At 48.3% G+C, this 11224-nt stretch overlaps 1 protein-coding gene across 7 annotated transcripts in view; it reads right to left on the reverse strand.

The window, feature by feature from the left end:
* Positions 1-1360: 1360 nt before the first annotated feature.
* The window catches only part of EVA1C (eva-1 homolog C), a 70705-nt gene continuing 60841 nt past the window's right edge, over positions 1361-11224 (reverse strand). For 6 of the 7 annotated variants that reach the window (XM_040621027.1, XM_040621031.1, XM_040621029.1 and 3 more), the window contains 3 exons: positions 9358-9438; positions 7901-7990; positions 1361-1931 (listed from right to left, as the gene is read on the reverse strand). In XM_040621027.1, coding sequence (XP_040476961.1) covers positions 1555-1931; positions 7901-7990; positions 9358-9438 — 548 coding nt within the window. In that variant the 3' untranslated portion in view covers positions 1361-1554. The remainder of the gene's footprint in view (positions 1932-7900; positions 7991-9357; positions 9439-11224) is intronic. The other variant, XM_040621032.1, reaches the window with a different exon arrangement.

Raw genomic sequence — 11224 nt, forward strand, 5'->3', positions numbered from 1 at the left:
GCATAGAGCCCTGACGCACGCTACGACATGGACAAACCTTGAAGACATGATGCTGAGTGAAAGAAGCTAGTCACAAAAGGCCGGAATAGGCAAATTCAGACAAAAGGCAGATTGCTGGGGGGCTGGAGGGAGGGAAGGATGAGGAGTGACTGCTTAGGGTAGAGGGTTTTATTTTCAGGTGCTGAAACTGTTTTGAAACAAGAGTTGGTGGTTTCACAGCATCATGAATGTGCCAAATGCCACCAGATGGTGCACTTTAAAATGGTTAATTTTACTTGATGGGAATTTCACCTTTGCTGTAGACTAAATGTTTGTATCCTCCCCAAACTCGTATGTCAAATCCTAATGTCTAATGGGATGGTATTTAGAGGTGGGGCCTTTGGGAGAAGATAAGGCAGAGAGCCTGTTCGTAGCGAACGTATGAGATGGATATAACACCATCATTTTTATACTCTGAGTCCCACCCGGACAAAAAAGAAAAAAATAGCTTATTCTACTCCACAGCTATAAGCCTCCTGTCCACCAGGGGGAGCTGTCCAAAGGAACCCCTCGCCAGTTCTCTCATTAGGAATCTGTTTCCTTACCTTTTTTTTTCCTGCTCCCCTGCAATGGTTTGATAGGTAACCCCACTGGATCAAAGGATTGCTGAGTGATCTGGTTAATCACTTTTACCACTAGAAGCTCTGCAGCTTTAAATTCTAAATCAGGATTTGGCAAACTTTTTCTCTAAAGGGCAAGCGAGTAAATGTTTTAGGCCTTATGGACCATAACTTATCTACAAAATCAGGCAAATGCCTGCTCCCTGTTTTTTCGAGCTAAGGAAGGGTTTTATATTTCAAAGTGATTGATAAAAAAAAACAAAGAATACTATGTGACATGTGAAAATGAAATCAAATTCAATATTCGTGTCTATAAATAAAGCTTTATTGAAACACAGCTACGTTCATTCATGCTGGATTGGCTATGGATGGCTACCTGTGAGCCACAATGGCAGAGTTGAGCAGTCACAGCATGAACCACAATGCCTAAAATATTATCTTGCCCTTAAAGAAAAACTTTGCTGACCGCGTTCTAAACAAATAATGATAGAGATTAAAATCCACCGCCCGCGAACACATAGTGGCTGGATTCAAGCTTGCTGTCTGCATATCAGTATAATTTTTTTATGGATGTAGGGGACCTCCTGTTTACTCATCTGTAAAATGGGGTGGATAGCACTATCTCATGAAGCTGTTGTGGGGATTAAACGGCTTAATACATGAAAAGCAGCTATAGAACAGTGCCGTCATTATAAGCCCTCAGTAAATGTGCACTCTATGTTAATGTATAAAAATGAATTTAAATAAATACAGAAAACAAAGACTTCCGTCCTAATTTATTTCAAAATGTGTTGTAAACAGTTTGAAATGTCCCTTTAATAGCTTCTGGCTTCACCAGTATTGGATGACATGACGAATACTCCTTCACAGAAGGTACAAGTGAAACAGAACCAGAGGGGCATTGTGGATCCTTCCTTCTTCAGAAAGTGTGATCATGTGAAGGTACAGCTCTTTTTCAGTAGAACTGGCCCATATTTCTGGGGAGTGAAGTGTCCAAACCACTGTTCATCCATATTTCCTGGATGATTTGCTCCCTGCGCTCAATCCTTTCTGCCAGCTCTGCAGCCTCTATGGAACTGTAGACGGGATACGAAGTCCTACAAAACCCAGACAGTTCTCCTGGAAAATCGGAGTCAGACGAGTCCTCCTCCCCCTCTTCATCCTCGCTGTCTTCCTCAGCCTTGTCACTTTCTGGCACCAGGTGCTCCCTCGCCAGCTGCAGCTCCCTGAAGTCCTTGGTGCAGGACACTCTGATGACCAAGGCACACAATGTGAGTGCCAGCCCGATGCAGACACTGGACACGAACAGCAGCGCTGCTCTCTCTGGGTGGGCTGTGGGGGAAAGGACAAGTCAGGAGCTGGGAAGTGCTGTCAGCCTTCACCAATCCAAAGTCCCACAGAAGCAGCGGTCTGCCGAAACCGGCAGCTAACGCAGAATGCCAGTCCTGGACAGTGTCTTTGAGACCGTCCTCACCTAACTGATCCTGTACTCTCATTGGTTAAGGACAAAAAAGGGTTTTGAGCATATATAGTCAATACAGGTATGTACGTGAGAGGACACAAAGCAGGGAGACTCAGAAGCTGGACCCCCTGAATGCAAACTCTGATCTGCTACTCATTCGCTGTGTGATTTTTGGCAAGTTACATATCCACTCTGTGCTTCAGTTTCCCCACCTGTAAAATGGGGCTAACAGCACCTTCCTGGTATACAGTTAATTCCCGTGACACTCTTGGAACGTTCGCTGACACAGTAAATGCTCAATAAACTGTTAGCTATGAGGAGTAAACTATGAAAAATTAATTTATATATGAAGTATATATACACACATACATGAATGCAAGTACTAATACAGTAGATGTTAGCAAAGCTTCATTTCTTTAGATTAAAAAATAAACACAAATAAAAGTTCTGGTAGTTTTCCCGACATCCAAATGGTTGTATAAAAATAATATAAAAAGAAAAGATGCTACTTTGTACCACATATTCTTGTCTAAATCTTTAATAGGCTTAATCCTCACGCTAACCCTGCCCAGAAGACTATTACTCTCTCCATTTTTTAGCTATGTACCCTTGAGGGGTTAGCACTGCCTCTTTGGGAAATAATGATACAGCGAACTCTCTCAAAATACAGACCAGGAGTTGGTGGGCTTTCTCTGTAAGGGGCCAGATAGTGAGATTCTTAGGCTTTGTGGGCCACGCAGTGTGTGTGTTGCAACGACTCAACCCAGCCCTTTAGCACAAAAGCAGCCCCGGCCCTGCAGGTGTGCTGCGTTCTAATAAAACTTGATGGACGAAACTGGCCCGAGGGCCACGGGGGGCTGACCCCTCATACAGAGGCTCAGGCTGAGCCAGGAAGGGAAGCCCCTGCCGGAGGACTGCAGGCCTCTTTCAGCCAAGCCAGAACTAGAACCTGACCCCAGCCTATGAAGCTTGCTCGGACCCAGCCCCTGCTACCCTCCTTAAGTTCAACTCTCAACACTCATTCATTCATCCCTCAATTTCTGTTTTCTGGCCACACCGGTGTCTCTCCATTCCTCATGGGAGCCTCCCCCCCTGGCACTTTTGCACATGCTGTTCTTTCTGCCTGGAATGTTCTTTGTTCCTCCTTCATCTAGACCCCTGTGCCCCCACCCCCAGGTTGGGCCAGGTCCCCCCGTCATTAGGTCTTCTTGAATGTCACTCAATCACTGAGCATGTTTTCTCCTTTCTTATCCCGTAGAATGAGAGTTCCACGAAAGCAGGGGCCCTGCGGGCTGGTTCTTCACCACACCCCCAGCGCCCAGAGCAGAGCAGGGATTACACAAACACCTGCTCAGCGCAGGGGGGGACGGGCTGCGGATCTAAAGCCCGAGGCTTGGGCCCCTGTGGGCGGGGATTCTACAATCTTAGTTAGCTTTCTTCCTCTCTCCCTCTGCTGCGGGGCCGGGAGGGTCTGGTGTCTATTGCATGGAGAGCTTCTCACGGATCAGATGCTAGGAGCCTGCTGGCCCAGGTATGCCTCCTGCCAAGTGATGGCTCTCTAGGCCGCGTCTACACCACTGAGATCCGGTGATCGAAGAAGGAGCACATGGCAACTCTTGGCGAAGCCCATTGCAGCAAGGCTGCCTAGTCATCTGACTGACTAGTTTGAGGTCACAGAATCACCAGGTGTTAGTTAGATGGAACCCGGAGGTGAGGCACCTGACCCCTCCTGAGGCAGCCGCGTCACTTTTCCAAAGCCACTGCGTGGCTGGGACCCCGAGCTTGGGCCAGGGCTGTCTCCAAAGCCCCCCCCACCCACTTGATTCTGAGGGCACATCTGGAAGATGTGGCACATTCTGGAAGAATCAATTGGACCACTTTAGGCTTTTCTGACCCCTTTCCTATTACGTATTCCAGAAAGATAGAGGCATCGTCTCCGTGCAGTTAAACAGTATCTGCACATGGGGCACCTGGGTGGCTCAGTCAGTTAAGCGTCTGCCTTGGGCTCAAGTCATGATCCCAGGGTCCTGAGATCGAGTCCAGCATGGGGCTCCCTGCTCAGCGGAGAGCCTGCTTCTCCCTCTGCCTGACACTCCTCCTGCTTGTGCTCTCTCTCTCGGACAAATAAATAAATAAAACTTACAAAAAAACAACGGAGAATCCGCACACTATGCGATTGTTCTCAGTCAGCCTCTGCTGGCCCGTCACCAGCTTCTGTGAACGACTTTCATTTCATCAGCCGTCGTAAGCCCGCAGAAATCTCACAATGATGGCCTGTGGCCTTTAAGGCCCCTTGACCCTTAGATCTCTGGTCTGGAGCCAACACAAGCTCCAGGTTCAGCTTACTGTGTCCAAATAAGACACGGAGAGGCCAGGGGCCAGGGTTCCACCTCCTGGGGCCCTGCTACTGTGGGGTGAAAGCACGAAGGAGACTGGGCCCTGCCTGACAGCACTTACGGACACGATAAGCACTTTCTGTCACGGACCCAAAGATTAGAGACCGTGGGAACACATCAGAATCCACACCTATGTGACAAGGCGGTGCTGATTTGCAATCGTCCTCGCTGACAGGGGATCGTGTAACCCTGACTTTGGAATGTGTTATTATACTTCTGTTTCCACGTGGGTTTGTCTGGTTGCCTAGAATTCCTTTCAGAGAAAACAACGAGGCCTCTGCATCTCAGGAGAAGCTCTGCTTTCTGACCCGTGACCCCAGCGACCCCAGTTACCCCAGGTGTCCTGTGCCCCCGGACAGTCCCCAGCAAGCTCCCCCAGAGGGCTGAAGACAGAAGGAGAGGTGAGTGACAGAAATATTGGACAGCAAAGGCCCGCCTGCCGGCAGATGTCAGTGAAACACTAATGAGGTAGAGCGAGAGTCAGGTTCTGGGCAAGACTGTCCAAAGAAGGCTCCTTAGGCAAAGTCTGCTGGGGTCCGACGGCTAAGCCAGCTAGTAAACTGCCTTCCTAAAACCTCCAACGCACACACACACACACACACACACACACACACAGACACACCCCTTTCTGTTTCTCTAATTTCAGAATTTTTCTATGGGCTTCTTCAAACCCATGACCTAGATTCTAGAATGAGGAAGAGCTACACGGTTAGGATAAGAGTCATGTTCAAACACGCCTAAAACGATGCCTCACTGTTGGGAACAGGTTCATAGACCACTTACATGGACAAAAGAGAAACCGTTCTTCAGGGACCTCTGGACATTCTCACGCCCGTTCTGCCAACCCTGTGTTCCAACATCCTTGGACAAACCCCTTGGTTGGACGAGTCGACTTGTCCCCTGTGTGTATGTGACTGTGCCACTGTGTCAAAGCCACTTGCAGCCTGACCTGGGGAAAAGTCCTTTTGGATTCACCCCATCTACTGAGTATGGAGTGGATTTTTCCAGAAGCTGCCCCGCTCACTCTCAGCTCCAGCTGCTCCTGCCACTGGCTTCTCCCTCAGACAGGCCTCCTCCTCCCTGTGCCTTTTGGGAATGGATGTGCCTAAACAACCCTCAATAAAACCAAATAAACGCCACAACATCCTTACATTTCTTTAAAATTGCCTACATGTAAATAGCAAATACGCGGCGATAATTAGGTGAATGAAAGCTCACGACACCATGCAGAGACTCATCGTCTGCTCATTTGCTAAGTACTAACTGGGCATGTATCCTGTGCCAGCCCATCCTGGGCCCTTGGGCATGACAATAAGAGAACAGACATCGGTCCTTAAGATGCTTAATGTCTAGCAGAGAGATGGGTGCTAATGGGTAAATGCCTCATATGATTTCTGGGAGTGATGCGCGTGCAAAAGGATAGACAAGGATGGAAGGGAAGAATTCAGATGACACCCATTCTTCAGGATCCTGGAGGGCATCCTTCCTGCTCGGAGAAACCAGAGCAGAGGTCTTATATCTGTTGAGTCTGATCATAGCCCAGCTGATGTCCATGCTGTGGCCTCAGGCAAATGGCTCAACTCCTCCGACCCTTAGCTTCCCTGTGTGCAGAATGGGGGATCAGACAACTCTCATGTGTTGAAGGCTTAACCCCTACATATTTGGAGAGAGGGCCTATAAGGAGGTAATTAAGGTTAAATGGGGTCATTAAGTGTGGGGCCCTGATCCAACAGGATCAGTGCCTTTATAAGAAGGGATACCAGAGAGCATTCTCTTTCTCTCTCCCCCCTTACTCTCTTTTCCTCCCTCCCTCCTTCCCTCCCTCCCTCTTTCTCTCCCTCCCTTCCTCCCTCAATCTCTCTCTTTCTCTCTCTCTCTCCCTCCCCCTGCATTCCATCTCATGTGAGAAGGCAGCCATCTACAAGCCAAGAAGAGAACTCTCACCAGAAACTGACTCTGCCAATACCTTGACCTTGGACTTCCAGCCTCCAGAACTGTGAGAAAATGAATTTCTGCTGTTGAAGCTGCCAGCCTACAGTGTCTTGTCATGGCGACTGGAGCTGACCAACCCAGTTGTGGAGAGGAACTGACGGGGCCCAGCATGGCCACAGCTCAGTGAGCAAAGTCATCATTACTTCTGGTTAATCATTATTCCATGAAGGGTCATCATGATGCCTTTCCTCCAGGGACTTTGAAAATATGGGGATATTTTTGACAATAAAAATCCTTACATCTCTTAATTCTGACAAGGGTGGCACAGAGCTCTTGGGCCTCCACTGCTGGGGGACCAGGATATGCATGGGGTCCGAGGGGGGCCCTGTTAGAAAGAGCAGTGGTGCTGGGAGATGCAGAGCCTGGCAGAGAGCAGGGGAACGGAAGAACAGAACATTAACAATAGTTGTGTTTAAGCTTTGAGACGAGGGGCGGGTTCTATTTCTTGGTGCTTTCCTGTGTTTTCCACTTCAAGCACATTCTACTTTTATGCATAAGGGATGGAAAGACCTCATAAATGTTATTAGGAAGAGCAAAAAGTGGAAGTGGGAGGGTGGTTTGAAGAGAGAAGATTCTCAGAGGAAACCAACGACTACACAACAAACACTCAGGACTATGGACGCAGGAAGACGATGGAACAGAAGAGGTGTCCCAAGACTGTCCTTCTGTCTCCTGCTTTGGGCTGCTCCCTTCCTCCTTTATTTCCTCTGAGGAAGGCTTACTGGAAAGAGCCCCAGCCCCAGCAGGCCTCGAACAGTAACGCCGTAATGCAGTATATTAACATGAATTTTACCGAACGCCTCAGAGGTTGTGGCCTCCCTGAACAGAGTCAGGTGGGCATGGCCAAACCTTGCAGAGACGACATTTCAAAATATAGTCGACACTAAGGTGAGCAGACAGAAGGTAAGGAAAGATGGCAGGCACCACCCCTCACCGATGAGAGTTTCGGCTCTGCCAGGTGGGGAGGGCTGAGGGAAAGATTATCAGGGAGAACTTGGCAACTGTGAGAAGTAACATGGATGACTCAGGAAGGGGCTCCTCCTTCACAGGGCATGACCCGTTCTGTTTACTAGGTGATCCTTTAGCTCAATTTTCTTCCAGCCAAGGGTGGGATTCAATAATCCTCTGCCCTTCCCAAATTTTAGAGCTGCGGAACATGCATTCCTTGGGTTCCTTCTTTTCAAAGCAGAAAATACTCATGGAGCCCAACTTCTGAACGGCATGACTTCGTCTGTTTGCCTCCTCCCCGTGTGGTTCTCTTGTGGGTAGCCCAGCTGGAACTATGCCTGAGTCCAAGGCTCTGTGTTTTCAGATCTTAGCAAAACTGCAGGTGCTGAGGCAAACTTAAAGTCATTTCTCTGCAGCTCGGTGTTGTAATTAAACATGGCACCCGTTAGTGAGAACTCAGCAAAGCCGTTAGCATTCTAGGAAGCTTCGATTCATTGACCTACCTCTAATGTAAGCAAATGCTGCCAGAGAGTTGCTAACAATAACTCCGTCTTTCCTCAGAACCCTTGGTTCCCTTGGGTCAAAGTTTATACCTGTTTCATAAAAAAAGGCAAAACCGATTAATCACAGCTGTTCACAGTATGCCTTCTGCTCCCAGCCCAGGACTGCCATAATAAATAAAAAGTCATAGAAATCAAATAAGTGGGCCTCTGACTGAATTACAGAAGACTAAGCCAGGAAGAGCATTTAGTAAATAGTGTCTGAAAATACTAAGTGGTAAGAGGGATTTAGAAATTCTAACCTGTGCTGGTTCCAACTTCAGGTGGTACTTGTCCACCCCACTACACAAGGGAACAAACGGATTTTCCCATCCGAAAGGCAGTGGCATACATGGGAGGCTTAATAACAGCTTACCTAACCACAGAGCTGCTGTCTGAGCTGTTGACCATAGATAAGAAGGGAGGGAGATTATGCAGGGAGATTGTGTGGGGCGATTTTTTGGAAATGACAGCAAAATGCAGGGCAGGTCTGGTTTCCGATGCCTGGTTACACTGCTGCGAGAGAGCTTAGGGAGCTCTCGATGGGCAGCCTGAGAGCTCTGGGGACCCCAGGGGATGTCAGACAGGTCCAAAGAAGGGTGGCACAGAGCTCTCGGGCCTCCACTGCTGGGGGACCAGGATATGCATGGTGTCTGGGGGGAGCCCTGTTAGAAACAGCAGTGGGGCTGGGAGATGCAGAGCCCAGCAGAGAGCAGGTATGGGGGGAACAGAACATTAACGATAGTTATCTCTGAGCTTTGAGACGAGGGGTGAGTTCTATTTCTTGCTGCTTTCCTGTTTTCCACATCGAGCATGCTTTACTTAATTAGGGGCAAAAGACCTCACAAATGTAATAAAAATAATACAAAACAAACTTTCAACACACAAAGTGTAATAGCTTAGGTGCTCTTCAGAAACTTTGCAGTTTCCATCAGGAGCCCCAAGGGTCTGAATTCCATTCTAGATGTGATAAGAAAACCAAAATGTTCATCCCCTCCTACTGACAACAGCCCAGTGAAAACCCAAGGGCAAAGGTGGCATGTGTTTGGAGACCCTCAGGTCCCGCCTGGGTCTGGTCCATCCAGGTTCCTGGTGGGGTCCTCTTTCCAACAAGCTCATCATAGAAGCCAGGAACCCCAAATTTGTTTCAGAGCAGATCTCTTTTTCCAAGTGATACTTCATTTAAGAAATAAGAGGGGAATGGAAGGAGGATTTAGTCCACTTATAATTTGTAAAACAAAACAAAATGTTGGCCACCATTTGCCACCGATCGTGACAACGCTGCCATTATCAGAGCTGGTAACTCCAGCTCACCTCCAGACATCCCCTTTCATTCCAACCAGTGTGCACCCGACTACGGTCACATGGGGCTGTTGACCTTTACTTAAAGAGGAATGCTGGTAGTAAGCCATAGAAATTACCATATTCATCATCTTTCTGCTTCAAAGAAGGTTTTAGATTAGCAATGGCCGGATCGATCGCTGAGAGTATGTTCTTCGGAACTAAAAACCAGAAAAGAAATATTTTAAAAACTTTGTACATTTAATACAATTTTTAACTGCAATGTGGGTAAGATTCAAAAAATCCATTTTTAAAGCAGTACATAAATTACTCACTCTGCTTGTCACGTACTCACACACACGTGTATATGTGCATGGTAATTATGTGACCATCAAATGTCCCAGAAAGGTAACATTTAAGAGAAGAAGTAAACAGTATATGGTATATTTACCCAACAGACTGCTTAACAATAAAACAAAGTACGAGCACCTGCTATAACATGGGTGAGCCCCCAAAACAGGGTGCTCAGTGATGGGAGCCAGACCCAAAAGACCTCGTATGGTATGATTCCATCAACAGGAAATTCCCAGAACAGCCGAATGCACAGAGACAGAAAGTAAGTTCTGTAGTGCTTACCAAGAATCAGGGGTGGAAATGGGGACTGACTGCACCTGGGTGTCAGGGAACTTTGGGGATCATGGACATGTTTTAAAATCGGAGTACGGTGATCGTCGTGCAGCTAGCTCTGTGAATGTACTAGAACTCATTGAATTGTTTTTGCTTAAAATGGGTGCATCTTAGAGCATGTCAATCTCACCTCAATAACACTGTTAACCCTGGGGGCGCCTGGGAGGCACAGTCGGTTGAGCGTCTGCCCCTTGGTTTTGGCTCAGGTCATGATCTCGGGGTCGTGAGATCGAGCCCCACCTCGGGCTCCAAGCTCAGCGTGGAGTCTGCTTGAGATTCTTTCCCTCTCTGTTCTCACCCCACTCACACTCTCTTTCTCTCTCTCTTAAAAACAAAACAAACCCCCCCCCAAAACAAAGAAAAAAACCCAACGCTGTAACTCTGAACATGAACTCCCTGAGATGTAGTGAAACAAAATGGCCGTAGTCAGAATCCACCACAGAGCTCCTCTCCTGCCTCCAACTCGGCTTTTCACCCACAGCTCTGAGCCCTCGCTTCCTTAATGAGCCTGAAGACACTTCTAAGGCTGCATGCAAGAATGAAAGAAGGATGCCCTACGTATTTTAGGGTAAGAGAAGAACGAGAGGAGAGCTGTGTCGGAAGGTGGGTAGAGATTCCTCCGAACTGACCCTAAGAAGAAGCCACCCCATCTCAAGGCGCCCTGGACAAAGCGAGCAGGACCGAGGCATGGAGGGCGAAGCAAGGGCCCTGAAGGCCGAGTGCACCCCAGCTGGCCAGGAGAAGGGAGAGGAAACCAGATATTTTTGCTGCAGAATATTGCTTATTTCTGTTTGTTCTTTAGCTCAGCTGGTATCTGGGAGAAGTGCCAACAGGAGACAGAAGTGAGCCAACATAAACCGCGCAAGTTCAACTGCACTGATTTTTTTAAGAGCAGCTAAGACATCTTCAGCAGCAAGAAAACCTCATAGCCTTTCTCCTGGCCTTCAGCCTTACTGAATTCTTCTAGGGGATGTCCCAGGATGGACAACCAGAGAGCATTCCTCAACTGTGTGCATCGGCCGTGAGAGTCACATCCAGGGCTGTAAGGTGACAATGACAGGAGGCGGTGCAAGCTGTGCGGGGACCCCAAGGAAAGCCCCTCGGCAGATGGCAGGCACACCGCTGATTCTGGGAGCAGAGCAGAGCCCCAGAGGGCTGAACCATGTTGCCACAAAACGCTTTCTGATGAAACAGCCTCGTGTTCATGCTGCACCCTGAGAAGGGCGCCCCTGACTCCTTGGCAGGAGTAAGTCATCCCTGCCAGGACTTGTTGGCTTGTTCTCAAGATACAGCCTGAGCCGGGGGGGGGGGGGGGGGGGG

The sequence above is a fragment of the Ursus maritimus genome, unplaced genomic scaffold (genome assembly GCF_017311325.1).
Source record: "Ursus maritimus isolate PB19 unplaced genomic scaffold, ASM1731132v1 scaffold_4, whole genome shotgun sequence".
Classification (NCBI taxonomy): Eukaryota; Metazoa; Chordata; class Mammalia; order Carnivora; family Ursidae; genus Ursus; species Ursus maritimus.